This window comes from Cyanistes caeruleus, chromosome 6, assembly GCF_971803275.1.
Source record: "Cyanistes caeruleus chromosome 6, bCyaCae1.hap1.1, whole genome shotgun sequence".
Lineage (NCBI taxonomy): Eukaryota > Metazoa > Chordata > Aves > Passeriformes > Paridae > Cyanistes > Cyanistes caeruleus.
In genome coordinates this window covers 61,868,664-61,888,208 of record NC_141706.1, presented here as the reverse complement: position 1 = coordinate 61,888,208, position 19,545 = coordinate 61,868,664, and the positions used below count along the sequence as shown (strand labels likewise).

The 19,545-nt window shown below is 39.5% G+C and overlaps 1 protein-coding gene and 2 long non-coding RNA genes across 3 annotated transcripts; 1 reads left to right on the top strand and 2 right to left on the bottom strand.

The window, feature by feature from the left end:
• Window positions 1-4,126: 4,126 nt before the first annotated feature.
• LOC147652750 (uncharacterized) lies at window positions 4,127-8,307 on the bottom strand. The gene is made up of 3 exons (XR_015287861.1): window positions 8,169-8,307; window positions 5,475-5,713; window positions 4,127-4,199 (listed from the first exon to the last, which is right to left on the bottom strand). It is a non-coding gene; the product is annotated as an uncharacterized LOC147652750 (long non-coding RNA).
• A 2,021-nt stretch (window positions 8,308-10,328) lies between these two features.
• LOC147652749 (uncharacterized) lies at window positions 10,329-14,456 on the top strand. The gene is made up of 4 exons (XM_086892506.1): window positions 10,329-10,417; window positions 10,596-10,950; window positions 11,501-11,572; window positions 11,718-14,456. The coding sequence occupies exons 2-4, from the start codon at window positions 10,599-10,601 to the stop codon at window positions 11,753-11,755; spliced, it is 462 nt and encodes a 153-aa protein (XP_086748632.1). The 5' UTR covers window positions 10,329-10,417; window positions 10,596-10,598; the 3' UTR covers window positions 11,756-14,456.
• A 2,974-nt stretch (window positions 14,457-17,430) lies between these two features.
• Window positions 17,431-19,454, bottom strand: LOC111929596 (uncharacterized). The gene is made up of 2 exons (XR_002864753.2): window positions 18,990-19,454; window positions 17,431-18,563 (listed from the first exon to the last, which is right to left on the bottom strand). It is a non-coding gene; the product is annotated as an uncharacterized LOC111929596 (long non-coding RNA).
• Window positions 19,455-19,545: the final 91 nt, after the last annotated feature.

Genomic DNA, 19,545 nt, shown 5'->3' with positions numbered 1-19,545 from the left:
AAAACAATCAGTAATGTAGTGGCTTTAGTGTGGGGGTGAAATGTAACTGGTCACACCCACTGCTCTTCAATAGCTCTTTAACAGACATCCAGAACAGCTATTCTGAATTCAGTCCTTCTTACAAGACAACAAATATACTCAAGTAAGCTGAAATACATTTTCTGTCCAGAGCAGATAACTCAAATCTAAGTAGCAAAGCAAAGTTCAAACACAGAAGGCGATGCCAGCAGAACAAGAGAAGAAAGTTACAAAGACACCTGAAGTGGCTTGAGAGGTTCCCAAAGATTTTACAGTAACTGAAGCAACTGAACTTCATTTTTGATCTTTGCAGGCACTTAAAAGCAGCTTGCCACCTCAAAGATCACAGTGGTGAAACTGCTGTTTCTCTTTTCAGTGTCATCACAGAGTTAGATAAAGAACCTGGTAGCTCTAGCCATATATCTTTTTAATGTACAGTTTTCTAAATCAGATCTCATTTTGCAGCATTTTTAGCTCATTTTCCCCTCAAAATCAATGTCCTCAATGGCAGCAGCTACTGGCAGAGGTTGGCTTGGACACATCCTCCTGTCTGACAGTTTGCTGCCATCACCAGCAGCAGTGTCTCTCTCTTCCTTTCTCAGGACCACATGGTCCTTCCCTGTCCCTCATGCTGGCTCCGGAGCTCCCCTGATCCAGAAGCCACTTCAGCTTGGGAACTTCACAGGAAGCAATCCCAGCAAAAGGAGAGGGAGGGAGGGAGAGAGGTGTGGGTTTTCTCCAGAATCACTAGGAATTTAGGCAAGCTCTTCAATGCAAATAGGCTTTAAATGTAATAGAACATTAGAGAAAATATGCTGCCAATGTATGAGCAGAGAACATGTTACCTATTGCTTTGCTAAAGGAAACAGAAGATACACAGCATGTATGTGTAGACTGTCCTGGCTCCAGTTCCAATCTACCACAGTTTTAATCCAAGTGCTCATTAAACCATTTTTTGGTGAGTGTTTATGGTCTGCCTCTGTTCTAAGTCCATGATTCTATATTATGTGGGGTCTGCAGTCATCTCTCTCTGGCTGTTTATTTGCAGAATACATGTAAACACTTGTTCTCTGATCAGGGAAATAATCATTTGGAAGTTCATTTTATTCTTCTAGAAATATTTTTTACAAAAAGCTCCAAGCAATTTTTCTTCTTCTCTCAAGTTCATACTAGATGCACTCCTCTTTTCAGTTGACTCTTTCCTTGCTTATTTTGATCACACACCCACCCACAAGGAGATCAACAGTTCCAGGTTTTACTGGCATTCAGAGTAGTCTCTGAAGTAGCTTCCCATGTTCCAATTATTGTTAAACAAAGGGGCTCACCATTGTTCCCACTTTCTGCTAGAATGGAAAGCATCTAGCACACCCATCAGCTTAAAGAGATTTTTAACAAGAAGAATATAGAAAGCAAGAAGCAACAATGGATAGTTTTCAAAGGGCAGCTTCCATCTGAGAGTCCAATAATGCAGAGTACACTTGAAAGGATTGGGGCCTGGACACATAAAATCAACACCTAAAAATGAGAGAAACCTGACATTTTAACCTTAATCTCCTTCTGACACTTTCCTCATGTACAAGATGAAGAGCGAAGCTCTAAGGGATCCTCACATGAAACAAGGAGGCAGGAAGAAAGTCGGGAGAGGAAATTCACAGAATCCACAGGATTGTGAATACTGAACACAGCAGAAGCTGCAGTCACTTACTTCTGCTGCACCAGTCACAAATGAAATAAAAAAACTGTCAAAAACTAGAGATGGTGGGTGCAGTTGAATGCAAACAACATTCCTACTTATCTCTCAGAGCTATTTTATCTTGAATTGCCAAAAAAAAAAAAAAAAAAGAATATTAGAGCCATCTTACTAATTAATTTCCTATTTTGTCAGTCTCTGCCTGGGCAGCATTTTGAAGAGATGTAGTAATAGTGATGGTAGGAGCTAGGAAGGAATAGAAGAGGCCCATGCCTGAGCAAATTCTACATATAAAATAATGATTCTATTTGATTATTCTATACCTATGAAATCTTTATAACGTGCAAACTAAAACCATCTGGCTAGTACACCTCTTTTGTCTTTTGAGAGATTTAGAGGGGAAAAAACCCAGAAGTGTGCCCGTACAAAGACACAGTCAAAAGAAACAAGATATAATACATGCAGTCTAGTGCTAGTGGGGAAATTACCAAGAAGACAACAACAGAGCCTGATGCCTGAAGACATCAGAAATGGATTAGGGGAGAAATATGAGGATGAAAGACACAGATTTTCTTTTTGGTGGTTCTGTGCATGAACTAGAAAACAAAACCCTCTGTTTTCCCAACTCATTGTTACATGTGATGGGGCCCTGCTGTCCTGGGGATGGCTGAACACCTGCCAGACTATGGGAAGTAGTGAATTAATTCCTTGTTTTGCTTTGCTTGTGTGGGTGTCTCTTGCTTTCCCTTTCAGACTGTCTTTATCTGAACCCACAGGTTTTCTCACTATTACTTTTCTGCTTCTCTCCCCATCCCACCAGCTGGGGGGAAGAAAGAGTGGGTGAGTGGGGATGTGCTGGCTGAAGTTAAACCTCAGTTCTTCTGAAACTTCAGCAGATGCAGGAACTGGGAGACCTCTCTTTGTAACAGTTGACTTGCTGTTGCTGCTGTGCACTAGTCACAAATCCAAACAGGACCCACACCAGGGCTAAGGAGCCTCAGGGATACTCTTGCATGCCAAGGCGGCAGATCTTCCCTACAAACACTTTGAAAACTACCAGCCTGTCTTTGGAAGACACCCCTCAAGACTGATGACTATTGTATGAGTACCAGAGAGAATTGATGAATGCTCTTGGTTAATATACTCTCCTTCAAAACCTAAACTCTATTTTTTTTAAGTGTGCTCAGCACTGAAAGAAGAGCCTGTAATTCTGGAGCAGACAGATTTCTATACAATTTATTTGCTCAAATTATTTCTGCCGGTATCTTCTGCACTCTTGAAAGAAGGAGAAAGCGCCAGCACAATGCAGGATCTTTTTGTGTAATTTACATAGTTAGTTTCTAGTTGATATTTAAACTATTTCTTGCACATGCATTGTATATTCTGCATCGCTGACCAGCAAATTGCATTCAGCATCTAATTTGTTAAATGGTTTCCACTGTCAGGAGAATATTCCCACTGTAATAGTGATATTTTAACCTGTCAAAAAAATGATTAGACTAAAACATCTCAGTAAATAACATGAACTACCCAATAACATCAAAATTGAAGATGTACAAAGGCTATCCAATTACTTGGGAAACTTCTAAATTTTCAGGTAACAGAACTCATTTTCTGCTTGAATGAGTAATCAAGGAAATATAATTTTCTTTTATATTGATCATGGTATAAGGCATAGCCTAAGGACAGGAGCATAAAATGGTCTATTACATTTTCTTTATTAGTGTTGGAAAAATCATTTTCAAAGCTACTTCAGTGATTCTTTTCTGGGAATGTAACCTCCTTTCTATATATTTTTATGACCTCCCTCTAAATTCTTAGCTGCATGAAGCTGTTAGTGGTGGAAGGGCATGGTCTCTCTGAGAAGACATATCCTTGCTGAAGTCAGTGAAATTCTTGCCAGGATCACTACTTCCATATGGGATTGAAGTGAAGGAAAACCAGCATTCAAAATCCAGCACCATCCCAAGATTCCGTTGACTAAGCTTTTCTTGCATTCTGTGCCAAAATTAACCAAATAAGAGTAAACAGCATGCTTAAGTGTCCACAATCTAAAATCCTGAAGCCAGATTTGAGCTCACCAAAACCCCTGAGGTTTTGATTTGAAGGCTGCTTGTAGACAGACTCTGTACTTGAGGGAAACTAAACCCATCCAGGGGTGCCAGAGGGCTGCCAAGAGCAGCCCCAGTAGTGCCAACCATCTTTTCCCTTGACTGCACCCACTTGCCAAAATCCACTTGTGTCACAGGGTGAGCACCTCCAGAGCACTCTTATGCCAAGCCCCACTCTCATTAGTGAAACAGCCTTGGTTAAACACATTTTCCACAACTGCGATGTACTACTAACATATATATCCTGAATTATATCAACTTAAAGGTGGTCCAAAAGTAGCAAAAGTAATTTTCCCTACCAGTCACAACACATGGCCTTGTGGAAATAGACTGTTTCACCATGATGTAGCATGCAGTAGGGCTGGACTTGCCTGTTACTTCTTCAGTTACCATTTTGAAAAGAAAAAATACGTGTTAGACCTACATGAATAGACCTCATTATCTCCTGACTATGCCTTGCATTCATTTTGATTTTTATTTCATTTCAGTTCCTTTCAATTTCCTATGCTGTGAAAAGTAGATTAGACAAATTAGACAATTTATACAACCATTAATGGGAAAAGTACACCTGTAAATATTTTCCATGTAATGGAAATGAGATGTTAATCTATATACCAGTTTGTTTAAGTAACTTTCTAAACTGTGAGCCTTTCCTTTCTGCTTCATAGGTGATCCTAAAATATTCCATATAGTTTGTAATCCCCAGGTTTCTTTTCTTGGGAAGCAACCTTGCATCTCTTACAGTCATCATTATCCACCTGAACTTGAAGATGCCACCATCCTAACAAAAAGGCAGCTTCAAACATAAAATTAAACATACATATGTACACACACATCTTTATGTACTTTTTCCTTGCTTCTAGGTACATTTAAGCATATAGTTCTGCAGTCCAAAACAAAAGAAATCCATCTGGGAGCTTTTACATGTGAGAGCTACTCTGTGTATTGCAAATAAGAGCAGAGTCATACATAGAATATGGTCTCCTATTTTGATCTCTTGAAGCTAGCGTTCATATCATCACAACTCTGATTTTACTGAACGTATTTTGTAGTTGCTCTAATACTAAAGAACCCAACAGTTACAAGCTGTAATTAATTATTCAAGTAACTGCAACTCTATATGACTCTATGTATGTAATGTTTGCATCTGATACCAGCAATGCCTTGCTATTAAAACACATTTCCTTCATAACACATTCTGTGAAGCCAGCATGCTGTAGTGAACCACTGAACATGATTACTTTCCCAGCAATAATAATAGCAGTGGTATGAAATCAGGGAACTGTTACTAAAATATTTTTTATTAAAAGATCAAAATTGGTTTTAATTAAAATTATTCTTTGTTCATTTTTAAAAAATTCTTGATAAACCAAGTCCTGATTGCTTTTTAAAGGAACAATACAGTTCTTGTGACTCCTCTTTTACAAACAGTTCTTTTGTTCAGTTCCTGCAATGTATTCTCTCTTTTTGTGACAAAACTCATTCTTACAGGTTGCTGAAGAAGTCTCTTAAAAACTCCTCAAGCTACCATCATTCAAACAGAGAGCCAACTTGCATTAACTAGAGCACCCAAAACCTGTTTAATAAGGTTTTAAAGAGTGTCTTGAGAGACCTTAATGATTCACTGTAATAGAAATACAGGGGGAAAAAAGTACCTGGCTCTTTTTTTTCCTCATCTTGCTATTTCTTCAAGTACTCTTTTGGCCAAGTGCAGCTCATCAGTGACTGCTTCCAACACAGGCTGTCTTCATCTTTTTCTATTTCATAGCCTGTGGAGCCTTGATCTGTTTTCAAACTAACCACCTTTCCAGATATATCTTTTTCTCTAGCCCTCTAAAATCCTTCCAAAACACTTAGGATTCTTCTGTGATTCATTTTCTGCAAAATGCATTTCCTAAATAAAGGAAATAAATCAGAAATTATATTCATTCAAATTGTGAACAAGGAACTAAGTTCCCCAAGCTAGTGATTTTGTCAGACATATCTGTGGTGTAATTAATCCAGTAAGCTGTTTATTGTGGAAAGAATGGGATGAGGAAAATCTGCAAATGATTATCTGAATTTTAGGGAATATGTAGGTGCTGGAAGAAATAGCTGTACCTACTGATTTGCTTTAAGCACCTGTGGTCAAATGGAAACATCTTGTCCCAGCTAATACAGATTTGGGTTAAAATGTTAAAACTGCATCAGCTGCTAACTTTTGTGCACTGTTCTAACTTGGGTAACATTGTGCTCAGTCATCTGACTGAACTGTAAAAAATTGCCTTGATGGCACTGTGCTAGCAATCTGCAGCAATATCATCTACCTGGTCAGTAAAATAGGATTGCTGTACTTAATGTTCAGATTGTAAATTGAAACTGTGGATTTGATACCATCCTTCCACTGAGTTGTTCCTGAAGTTATCTCAGCACCATGGAGAGTTCTGAGGTTCTGAGAAACTTTCAGCATTGAAACAAACTTGTCTCCCTTTGCCTCTCTCAGGCTGATTAAATTTTATCTGGTTTGTTTCTATGCTGTTCTGCACACTTATTGCCTTTCCCCCAAAGGAAAGCTTGCCATATTACAAGAATTAACTTTACAGAGCATGTCCCCTGAAAAGCTTGAATTCCTCCTGTTTACATTCCCTAAAACAAAGACTGATGAACAGATTTGAATGCAACAGAAGGATGTCAAATTTACTTCTCAACACACATATATTATTACTCCAAAGTGCTTTTCTGAATGTATGAATTGACTGTTTCAGTAAGAGTTAATGACTTACGTGATTTTTGAGAAGTAAATATCAGTAGAATTGTTTCTGAGTACTGAAAATGTCCTAGTGCTCCATCAATCTCTGAGTGAGAAATTTGTTTGTCTGTTGTTCTTGTAAAACAGCAGGAAGTCCCAAGTCCCCCATGATGAGTAACACCAGGAAAATATTGCCAGAGACCTGTGTGAGATTCATGTGTGCTGTGCTCCCTCCCTACTCTTAGATGAGACTACCAAAGATAGGTGTTTTTTTCAACTCTATTCACCAGATTTTTCATCTGAAGTTTGCTTCAAGAAAACTTGCATTAATATATGGAACATATTGTTGCTTTTACTAGTACTTTGTGGCCCAATAATGTATCTGAAGTACTTGCAGATTAAACTTACAGATTTCTGTACCCTGTAGGAAGAGTTTGTAGGGGAAGGGGAAATACATATTTGTATTTTTAATGTTAACTAATGAGTATTCATCTCAATGGATTATGTTTCTGCTCATTCAGTTTTTGCATGACATCCCATGGAATCAGAGCAACTGAGACAAGACTGCAACCTCCTGATAACAGTAATTCATTGCTCTAAGATAGGAGGCATCAATCACACTAAATTTTGTCTTTGAAGTTGAAAATTTACACTGACTTTCCCTGTAGGTTAGATGTGCAATTAGTAGTGTCAGGCACAATCTGGTCTTGTTCATTAAGATATTCCACTTTTTCCAAGAACACCAGAAGAACCCAGAGCACTGATAAACTCAACCTCCTTATCTCCAGCATCCACCACCTTTCTTCTACTTTGTGTTGTGCAGAAATCAAAACAGTAAACAGCATAATTTTTCCATTGTTGTAGCCAAGCTTACTAAGAAATCAGCTATTTTTTGAAATCTGTTTAGAATCTACTTTTATATTTTTTAGAATCTATATTTTAGAATTCTGTTTAGAACACCTTGCCTTTAAGGCACATTATCTCAGGTTCCATGTGCAAAGACAGAGATGTTGTCTTCTGTATCTTTAAGAAATGTCATCACAGCTCTAATCCTAAAGCATCACACCAGAAACAGAAATACCTCAATTCTATTTGATTATTCAATTAAATTAAGAGCTGTACCTAGGCAAAAATATTATAATCAGATGTTTCTTTATACTCTGTGCAGCAGCAAAGCAAACAGAGAAGATGGATACTGCCAGAAGAATCCTGATATCAACATAAAGTACCATGTTATTTCTTGTCTTCTCACAGACCATGAGTAACATCCTAGAAGAAATGAATGTATGTGATTGGAGGAAGCATTGGAAAAATTCAGAGTAATTAGAAGAGTCAAGAATAATAATTAAAAGAAGCACTAAGGGAAAGAACATAAAGAAAGGAAAGAGTAACTTCTCAAGTTATTTGCTTACTGGGCTCTTCTTCTGCCTTGTTAAAATCCACCACTTCTCCCTGGAAATGTTGTGTGTTTTTAAACCCCTAGGAAATCTGAGAGCTGCCAGAGCCTTAAGAGCTGGTCCCTTCCTGCTTTATCCCCAGTGTCACTGCCTCATCAAGGCTAAATGAAGTTTAAATTAGTCAGCAGGGTGTCAGGGCTGCTATTGCCAGAATTAGACAGTACCTTTAACATGGCCCACTATTCTTTCTTTTCAATCTTGTTCTCTCATTTTAGTCTTCTTCTTGTACGCAAATTTTCTTCTTCAAGTTTTCTTTTCCCAGCATTTCAAATTTTTGCACATCTGTGGCTTTACAAGTTGTTCCCAGAGCCCTGTGGTAGGGATATCTCTGTTATCATAGGTATCAGGTTAGTGATGGATTTTTTTTAGAAAAACTGAACAGTTTAGGTTATCTGGTACAACTCCACTGCTTAAAGCAGTTACATTATGTTCCTCAGCACAGTCAAATTCTGAGCATCTCCAAAGAGGCTCCAGAACCCCTCTGGGATACTTGTGACAGTGCTGGCTGAGTCTTACGACGAATTTTTCTCTTTATATCTGATTGGAGTTTGTCTTGCTGCAATTTTTTCTGTTGCTTCTTATCCTTTCCATGTTCACATGAATGGAGAGTCCCTGGCTGTGTTTTCTAGTGGGTGTTCATAGATGCATTTGAATGGAAAAGATCATTCCTTTCTCCAGGCTGAACAAATTCCTGCCCAACTGGTTTTTCCTCATGCACCAAGACTAGGTTGGATGGGGCTCTGAGCAGCCTGGTCTAGTGGAAGGTGTCCCTGCCCATCATTGGAATTAGATGATCTTTAAGGCCCCTTGCAACCCAACTGATTACAGGATTCTGTGATCATTTGCCCTATCCTTTTAATCATCTTGGTGACCTTTTGCTGGGATCAGTGTACAGTGACTACAGGGCTGCAGCAATTCTTCAGTTCTCTCTGGTAACTGGACTCTGGTTTCTTCATGTCTTCTCTCTTTCAGGCTGTTCACTACTAAGAGCATTTACAGACTATGCTCCTTGTAAACAAACCCATGCAGGAAATGCTATCATGGAAGCTTTTTGCCACCACTGATAATATTTCAACCGGGTAGTGCAGAGGATGCTGTGCAGAAGGGTCAGTCCATTTGTGCCTGCATCCAGCTTTTGCTCACAAAACGGGGCAGCTCAGCGACTAAGGGATTGCAACCCTTGCCAGCTAACTAATAATTCCTCACCTGAGACTATATTTCATGAGGCACTTTGGTAGCCATTTATTTCCTGATGCTCATTAGCAGCAAAGTGAGAATGCTGCCCTGCAAAAACACCGGATAAAAGAACTGTGCTCTGCCTTTATTAATCTGCATTTACAAGGTGGACTAGAGAACATCCAAAGTGCTCTTTTATTGCTCCAGAAGTTAAGGAGTTCAGGAATCTGAATCTTCCTGGTTACCAGCAATTTACATTGTGCATTCTGAAGATTATTATTTTTAATTAAGGCACAGCAGACATTATGTTAATTTGTGTGGGAGTGCATTTTATTCACAAACTTCATAGAAAAGTGGCCATGAGTTGTTTTTAATATGAAACTTCTGAAAACAACAACAGCAAATGCAATAGATTAAGTGGCAAAAAATATTTCTAAATGTCCTACCTCTAGCATTGTTTCATCAAAATTATATTACACAATCCGTTTGTTTTATAATACAGTGTGGAAGAGGAGACGAAGAACTTCAAAAAATCATTGAGAAAAATGTTATTTAAGTGCTTTCAGGAAAAATGTAATTAGTTAAGGAATCTTTCCACACTCTGATAGAACTGAAATAAAATCAGTGACATTTCACCAACTGTGAACATTATTACTGTAGACTCACAAAGTATTTTTTAAAGAGATGTTCTTAATTTAAGGCAAAGTGATTCCATTACATGCTTATGGCTATCCCTTCCCTAATGTAAGGAATACATAATTTGAGAACAAACAGTATCTGAACTGACCTAATAATTGTATTCTATAAAATGTTTTTAATCCAAAAACTACAAGGAAAGGGAATAAAGTATTTTTTTGAGAACACTATGGGAAAGCAACAGAATGGGGTAAAAACTAACGGTGAGAAGGAAGAGAAAGGAAATTTCCTGACTTCTAAGAAAAAACAATAAGAAACTGAATGGTTTTCTATGAAAGGAACTAATTTTCTGTAATATTTTTATCAAGGGTTTTTGGGAAAATCCATCATACCTTCCAGCTGGGTGATGTCACTCTGATGGCTATGACATCACTGGGGACAGCTCACAGTGGGAGCTGTCACCAGGGCCATCATTATCTTGTCAGCCAGGAAATGAGGCTCTTGTGGTTGTGACATCATTGAGGACGGGGCACAATGGGAGCTGTCTCCAGGTGTATCCACAGGCAGCCTCAGGCCCACTGCCGCTGGACTTGGGCAACTGGCAAGTTGTCATGCAGGGGAAAGGCTGGGCTGGATGGGGGACCAGGGTGATGCCCAGGGGCGTTTCTAACCCCGAGGGAGAGCTGAGTGCCCAGAGAGACTTTGAGGATGTGCTGGGTGCCCTCAGCTCCCTACTCCCTCCCACCCTGATGAGCCTACTTTTCTCTTACCTCCTTCAGGCCATGTCCTTGGCCACAACACTGTTTCTGCTTCTGCTGGCTGTCCAGCCTGTCCTGGAGGATAACCCAAAAGATATCACCATAGCCAGAAGGATGCTGGAGCGGGAGGCGTATCTGCGAGGGGAGATGATTCGCCTGCTCCAGGAGATTGAGGAGAGCACAAAGGAAGACATGCTCCTTTCCACATTGCACTGGCAGTGTCTGTTTTGGACAGCACTAGCAGCCCTGGTCCTGGTCACTGTGGTCCTCTGGCCAGCCAGGCCTGAGATACCTCATGAGCCGCCTCAATTATTCACAGCCCGCTGTTCTGGTCTCCCACGAGATATCTCTGAGTTTGAAATCAAGCTGATACTTGGTGAGCAAAATGGTTCCAGGAAAGTGTCAAAGGCCTCTAGTCTATGATTCTTTGAATCATTTGTGTACCTTCACAAGGTTAAATAGATCTGTGCAGAGCCAGAAGACACAAGTTTCTATGTGGTTACAGTGGTAATCTGCCAACAGACTCCTCTCTGGAATAATATACCCCTATGGATTCCTCTCTTTTTACAAGTGTCATCACAGTGTCATCTCTTTCCAGCCAGTCCAGCCTCCCCATCTCTGCTATCATAATGCATGTGTGAATCTGGAGATTTGCACTTTTCCAGGGATATCATTATATGAGAAATAACACTTGTTGTGAAACCCAGGGGTGGGTACTTGGGCACACAGAATTATCAGCATTTAAGACTATGAGCAATGCAGATCTGGGACTCCAATGTAGCCTTTCTGCTGGCTTTTGGAACACATTGCTCTGCAGGCACGGCATTGCCACTTCCAGCAAAGCTAGAATGATTCCACAGGGATCAATGTGGAGGGAGACCTGTGGAGCTGCAACTCCTGGTTACAGTGATGCTTTTGGGCAGCAGGAGATGAACTGCAGGAGGTGAAAGCAAGGATGGAGCCACGCCGCACACCAAGCTGCTCTCATGCTGGCTCAGGTCAGGATGTGCCCACTGAGGTTCCTACCACCTAAGGATGGTGCCTCAAGGCAGCTGCCCCAGCTCCTCTTGCAGCCCTAAGAAGGTTCTGTCAGAATCAAGAATGTGGGGGTTTTCTCTTCTCTTACTTCTTCTTTTTCCTCAGGCCATCAGGAGAAGCAGGGTGACGCTTCAAGACAATGAAAGGAAAGGGTTTGGACTGCTGTGTAAATAAAGAGCAACCTATTGGGAACCTGAAGTAAGGATTTTCATTAAGAAATATTCATGAAGAAATCTTCATTAAGAAATTTTCATTAAGGGAGAGTGCTGCTATAATGAGAAGGTATCTTAAAGGACAGCCTGACTAGTGCAGGGTATAACAAATGTCTGCAATAGCAAACAGCAAGGAACCTAGGAAAAAATCCCAGTCTATGTTACTCCATCCCTTTAACATCTTTAACCTTGCTTCTGGGAAAGGATCAGTTGCCTTTTTCATCCCAGAATACACATCTCAACTGAGATTTTATTTTTTTTGGTTTTGAGACAGAATTTACACTGTGGGTACAGGGCGGTTTGTGACAGCAGCAAACTCAAATGTTGGGTTTTTGGCCTTTCCAAAGAGAACAAGCACATTCTCCTGCTCAGATTTAATGTGGAGTCTTGTCCAGCATCTCCAGCTCTATAGCCCTGGTGCAGATGTGGGAGAAGCCCATGAAGGGGTGCTGTGACCCAGGAGGGGATGCTGCAGCCCATGAAGGGGTGCTGTGGACCATAAAGGGATGGTTGCTGCTCATGAAGGGATGCTGCCTGTTCCTGGCAGCAAGTTGCCATGGCTACAAGGTGAGATGCTTTGGGGGGAAAAAAGGAAAAGATGAACTCTGGCAGGTCTGCCAGTTTGCAGCCTGCCATGGCATGTGGACAGGACAAGGGTAGGAGAAGATCTAACCCCTCAAAAAACCACTGCCCATACCAGGGCTCCCAGCTTTGCTGTCAGATGCAAATTTAGAAGAGGAAAAAATTATTAATTCAAACATGAAAAGTTCACTTTCTCATTCCTCACATACACTCCTTAGCCTTTCAAGCTTAATTAAAAAGGGGCAGAAAGATTATGCTGACAAGGGGAGTCCACAGCATTCTCCTCACAGTAAACACCAGATTTTGTGCGACAAAGAGGGGAAAACAGCCTGTGTGTCATGAGACAGCAAAGTATCTGCTCCATCCTTATGCTGGGTGTCCAAACCTTGTGCTGCTGATCTTCAGTGATACATATTCAACACTGTCATGGTTCATTGGGGTATTTTTGTTGTTGTTGTTTGTTTTAGGTCTTTTAAATACTGCATTTTAGAATATTTTGAGTACTGTGAAAACTGCTCCAGGGGGGTGGAATACTACAGAATATTTTTTCACTTGGAAGAGTGGTTAAGCACTGAAAGTCTCTCCAGGGAAATGGCTGAGTCACCATCCTTGGAAGTATTCAAAGAATGATTAGACTTGGCACTTCACAAAATGGTTTAATGGGCATAATGGTATTTAGCTTAAGGCTGGCCTTGATGATCTTGGAGGTCTTTTCCAACCTTAAGGATTCTATGATTTTATGACTGGCTTGAACTTACATTAGTTGACAGCTCAGCTGGCCATCTCCTGGCTTGTTTGCTTCTGAAAATGCTTTGGCCATGCCTTCACTGCAGGACTAGCTACCCTTGTTCCCCAGAAGTCCTTCCTGGGGGCAGGTTCTGGGAATGGCCAGCTTTCCCCAAAACTATGATAAATAATGATGGAGAAATTCTGTTTTTTACAAAAAGGTATATGATTCTCTATGCCCTATTTTTCAAATTCATATAACTGCAGCACTTCAAATCCTATTGGAAATTATTTAAATAATAATTTACTGTAAAATTGCAGAAAAGTTATGTACCCAGAGTTCAAATGGACTATTAAAGGTCTGTGTTTGAGGACTTACTATGAATCTCAAGGAAAATGACAATTTAAATTGGACAAATCCATCTTGCAAATTTCTGGAATATTCACAGAACTATTGTATCTTTTTCTTGGTGTTTTTTGTCTTAATTTGTCAATAATCTGTTGCTTACAAATGTAGCTAACCAAGGGAAGATCACACTTTTAGTTTAGTCTTTTTTTTTTTTCTTTTCCTCTTTATGTGGAATTTTGTGGAATTAGACCTTGGGAAATATTTTACCTGTCTCTGTAATAATATTACTGTTCCATTCAGCATTTTGCATGATCAGTACAGACTCATGTCTGTCACCAGGACCAAACTACATCAAGGCATTGCTTCTCAGCCTGTGAAGGTAGTTATGATCAACTAACACCAACTACCAGCTTCACTCAGAAAAACAACAATTATTTTCCCCTGTCTACTAAATACTGCATATTACTTGTGTTTTCTAAGAGAAAGATTGTGACTTTGTGCATTTTTGCTAAATCTTTTTATGACTCCTAAATACACCAGTATTCCCACAATGCAATTTTCATAAAGGTACTCTGTTTTCTTGCAAGTTGTACATCTCCGAAGAGGATAAAAACCTTTTTATATTTCACAATATTTTGGTGGGTTTTTTTGTTTGTTTGTTTGTCTGTTTGTTTCATTTTGGGTTTTTTTGTTTTATTTGAAAAAAACAGAATAGCTTGTTCATGTCTGTGGCAAGGCTGGTACCTATTCTTTGTGCTCCTTACTGAAGTATTGGTGTCAGGGCCTGCATCATCCAGTATTCCAATAACTTTTTAACCAGGAAGTTTTTGGGCACTAAAACCCAACAACAGTGGAAAATGACCTACTTTGAAACTTGAGAAAAGCAAGTACTTTGCCCTTGATAAGTACTTGCTTGAACATCAACTGGTAGGAGTCCAAGGTATCATAAATAAATGCTATTTTTCTCACAAGAAAGAGATTGCATCATGCTTTCCTTTTATTGCTAAATAAAATAAATCAGGAGAGATAAATAAGAAGAATTCCCTATCTTTTCATTGTATCACTTGCTCAATGAAGCCAGCTGCTGATGCTTGTTCACTTTACTCTCTTTCTCAAGATAAAGACACTCCAGCATCTCTACTAACTTCAAATTTAATTTCCTAAATAGTCAATGCCTTTTAAAGAGTGCAATGCTGGTCTTCCCCAGCCAATGTTCTTTCAAGGTATTGTGAATCACAGAGCTAGAAAAGACAGATGTGCAGGGACAGGGACACATTTTGCTGTCCTACTTATGGCTCAAGCCAGGGAATAAAAGTAATGAACAGGATATAATGCAATATGGGAACACCATTGTCACTCAACAGCAAACTCCTTTCATTATTTACAAAAAGCTTTAATGTACTTGTGGATATAAAAAATGAGTGGCAAGCCAACAAAGGAGTTATTTTTTGCCTTTGAGATGCCATTGATTACTCTGACCTGGAGCAGCTGGTGAGAATGTATTTTCTAGGAACATTTCACCAGCTGGAAGTTACTGTACAGGAACATGTCAGCTGCAATGAGGAATCCATGCACATAATGCTTCAGAAAGTTTTCCTAGAATCCTTTATTTACACAGAAAATGTGTGCTATGGATAACCTACCAGCACTGTCATTTTTTCAGCTAGGGCTCAGCTCAGGCAGGAAGGGAGACATATTGCTTCAAATTTATAGAGGAGATACTACTGATTTCTTGGAGGATTTCATCACACCTACTGAGGTCTTGGTCCCAGACACAGGATGACTGTGGATGCACTGCATGTACAGGAAGATTTGGAATGCTGACCCACAGCTAGATCCACTTGTGCACTCTTAGGAAGCACTGGTCTCAGGTGGGAGTTATCAATAATAGCTGGGAGATGATGAGGAGCATGTTTTCACATTTCCATTCAGCTGTTACCACCTACAGGTGTGTTTACTGAGCGTCACTACAAAGCTGGAGCATGAGGCTTTAAATTCACCTGTGACTTTACTTGCATGTCACTCACAGTGGGATATCACAACTCACCTCCTCAATAACCAAGCCTCCAGACTTCAAAACCCCACAGCAGGGAGCATGTGCTCAGTGCTTGTCACCCTGAAGGATCATTGTTTCCACTGAAAGTCAATTGCATCCAATGACAGAAATAACCTCCACATCTGCTGGAGTTTCTGAGCTGGGCACAAAAGCTCCCTCATTATCTACTAAATGAGAGGTGGATCTGACCAGAGACAACAAGAAAAGCATGACCCCTCTGGAAAGAGTTCTTTAAGGACAAAAGTTTCTTTCCTTTGGAAGTACAGAAGAGCACAGCCATGAAAACTACTACAGCAAGTCACTGCAATGCTTCCCCTCGTAATCTCTGCAAATAAAGAGCGACTTGAATACCCTCACCTTTATTAGCAGAAATCCCAGCAGATCCTCTTGTCATTAACGTCATATAAGAGGATAACCTCCCTCTGGCTTCTCAGATTCTTCTTAGTCTCTTGCTGATCGTTTTTTCCTCCCTTTACATGGATATCAAGAATAAAATATGAATGAACACTCTTCAGAACAAAATTGGCTGAAAATGGTATCTAGGGATAAGCAAATATCAAGAAAGAAAAAATTGCACATCTCTTGGATATTTATTGGCTTCTCAGGGTTAAGAAAGCTGATTTAAGTTGGAAAAACTTTTCAAGAATAATTACTTTGGTTTATAATGAGCTGCACCATAGCCTGTGTGTGAGGGCTAGAATAGCTTTGCAGCCTAGATTTTCCCAAAGATAATGAATATTCTTATATATTGGACGACATAATACTGTACATTGTAAGTCCATAATAATTATTTTTAAAATAAAATATTTGAAAATGCATGTTAAGATATTGCTTTGTTTAGTGTGAGAATTTAAGATTGTTCAAATTAAATCTCCTTAGAGGAAACAGTAAATTAAACTGTTCACATATTGTTCTTATAGTCACTTCTATTAGTCAGAGGCAATCCCTTGATATTTTGGTAGCATAACAGTTCTTAAATGCACATGATACCACTCAATATCAAATTATAAGGTATCCATACTCTGAAAATATTGAAAAGAGTATTCTTGTATACCTCCTGTGCTGCTTTCCATGGTGTAGCCTGGATCTAACCAGTACCATCCTGTCCTAGTGTCTCTTCGTATGTCCTGCTCTTAGAGGCTGCCAGCATTATTTGTGTTGCTGTACCACTCCAGGGGTAGGGAAGGGGGAAAGAGAAGCTGTGATCAGGTGAAAAATCAAGAAGGGCAGAGTTCCAGTGCCCCCAGTCCAATCTCATGGTGCAGCTTCCAATGCAGCTTGAAGTCCCCAGAAAGGGTCCCAGACTTCTGTTGAAAGAGAGTCTCTAAGCCAACATCATCTGCTCTGAAACACCACTGAAACCTGCCTATTGGCACTGTGACACTGTCTGGAAGAATAAAAATGATGCTGATTGTGATTATTACTCATGGCATTTAAGACACTAATCACAGGAAAAGCTTGGATGATCCATGACCCTCCAGGGGTAACCATTCCCCAAATCCCATTATTGTGCACATCCCTCAGCCACTCCCTGCAGCCCCATAACATCTGCACTGGGGCTGAGTGAGGCCTGAGCTCTGTCCTGTCTCCTGGCAAAGACACATCATGGGTGGGCTGGAGCCAGATGGGTTCTGATGGTTCCCCTTCATTTGGAGTACCACGTGTCACCACTTGGTGCAACTGAATTGTTAATAACTGTAATAGCAATAAAAATTATCAATAAAAGGTCAGGAATATTTTGTTACTGCAAGGAATTGCAGCAATTACAAGCTGTCAAATCTCTCCCTGCAAAAGCAGCATGCACATGAGTTACTTGCAATGTCAAGTGCATTTTTTTCTTGAGGGTTTTTCCTTCTGTGGAACAAAGTTGCCAATTAACTCAATCCTGTTAAGTGTGGCATGCAGCAATTTATTGAAGAATGAGCTTAGGAAAAAAGATTGCACAATTAAGTCCTGTAACCAGATACAGGAAAGGAGGGGTTTATACCTTCATACAAAAACTAAACTTAGTTTACTGATTGCCAGAAGTAGTCATAGCAAGGAAGGATCACTCTATAAGGAACCCTTCCTCACACTTTTTCTTGGACATCAATTATTGATCAACATTAAAACCAAGATATTTTTCTAAGTAGAACTTTATTCTAAACTATGTATTAAGTCATAGGTGTTATGACTCATAAATTATGTTTTTTAATACACTTTTTGGACAAAGGAATGGTCCATATTTCTTAGGAGAGAGAATTTGTGGAAGAAGCAAGAAGCTGTCATCATGCTTAATTCTTGACTGCTCAGATCTGATACTTTGCAAATGTTCAGAAATTTTGCACAAATGGCCCACAGCTCTATTTTATGTGGAAGACATCTGAACAACAACTTCCACAGAAGTGGAATACTCCATCATGTTGGTGGTGGTCCTTTCCAGATTTTACAGTATTGTCCAAGTAGGAATTCATGCTTAAGTTTTCCATTGAAAAACACTTCAGGTACAAGAAAATATTTCAGCAAATCACATAAAATAATAAGACTGTTCATTGTAACGAACTCCAAGTAAATATATGATTCAGCAACACACAAAAAGATGTTTTGCCAGCACATATTGAAATTAGATGTAATGAAATACCATTAAGAAAAAGATGTGATAAAAGGCAAATAAGTGTCTATCAGGCAGTTTTAGAGGCACAGAACAATACAATAATGTTGTTACATTAAGTGTTTCTTTTCCAAGCCTCATGTTATTAGCTGCTTGAGAGGTGCAATTTTTCCAGGCAAAATGTACTTCTCACTGATAATTTTAGCTTTAAATTGAAAATTACCTTTAATTTTTTTTTATTTTTAAAGAATAACAATAATATTAGCTGTAGGGAGTTCCTGTAAGTGTGTTAAGGGATTTTAACACACCATGAAACCTTCCTCTTCTCCTGACAACACTCTGCTGAATGGTCCCAATGCCTGTATACGATATCTCCAGTTTCCTGTGCCAGTGCAACCAACAAGAACTCCAAAGATGCAATTTCTAGCTCCTGCTCCTGTTGTCATGGAAACAGGTGTCAGAAGTAGGTACTTTTAAACTAATCACAGTTTCATATGAAAAAATGAGAAACTATGATTGTGTTTGAGTGTCCCCCCTCTTCTGTTTGTTTTTTTTTAAATACAATCTTTGATAGATGTTTTCCCTCCACTGCTTATTTACTATACTTTTGGGCCACTCATTGGAGTGAGAGCTAATGAATTCCAATCCATGCATTTGTGAGGAGCTTGGTACAGTCTCCAGGTAACAAACTACCAGTCCTTATCATATCTTTGTACAATTGATGTAGTATGAATTTGCTAGAGTTATTGCAATTGTTTTGAAATTCTAATCTATTTTAGCCCATTACTGAACTCAAAATCCAATCAGTCACTCCTAGTTATTTCCTGCCTACATTTTTTATGAAGTAAGACCAGTGTCATACCATAATAGACTGGCTTTCCTCATTTGCTGAGTATCCAAAAGTCACTTCTATTTGGATCAGGTCTGGCTGGGTCCCACCAGCATCATCCAGTCTGGTAATATCTACTGGGCAGTGGAAAGAAGAGCAGCTGCAGATGATCCATGATTTTTTTGGCCCAAATTGCAATACTGGTCCCAGTTTTAAAAAAAACTGTGCTTCTCTGTGGGATCATTTTCAATAAGCTGATCTAGCAGAGGAGACAACCAGCTAGCCAGAAAGAAAAACAGTGAAATTCTGACTTCTGTGATGATATACATGTTTAGTCTGGGAGATTGTGGGGTGATTGTGGGTGTGAAATTGTCCATCTAATCTTAATGTAACTACATACCTATGAAGAGCGTGATTAGATTGCAGAAAACCCAAAATCATAAGGTGAAATGAAGCATCTGAATTACTAAGTGGACAGGTGCCATCCATATAACAGGAGCAACCATGGCTTAGTATCAGAAAAAAGAGACGTGTCACTGGAAATGCAGGAGATTTAAAACAGAGAGGACACAAGCAACCTAATTCATAG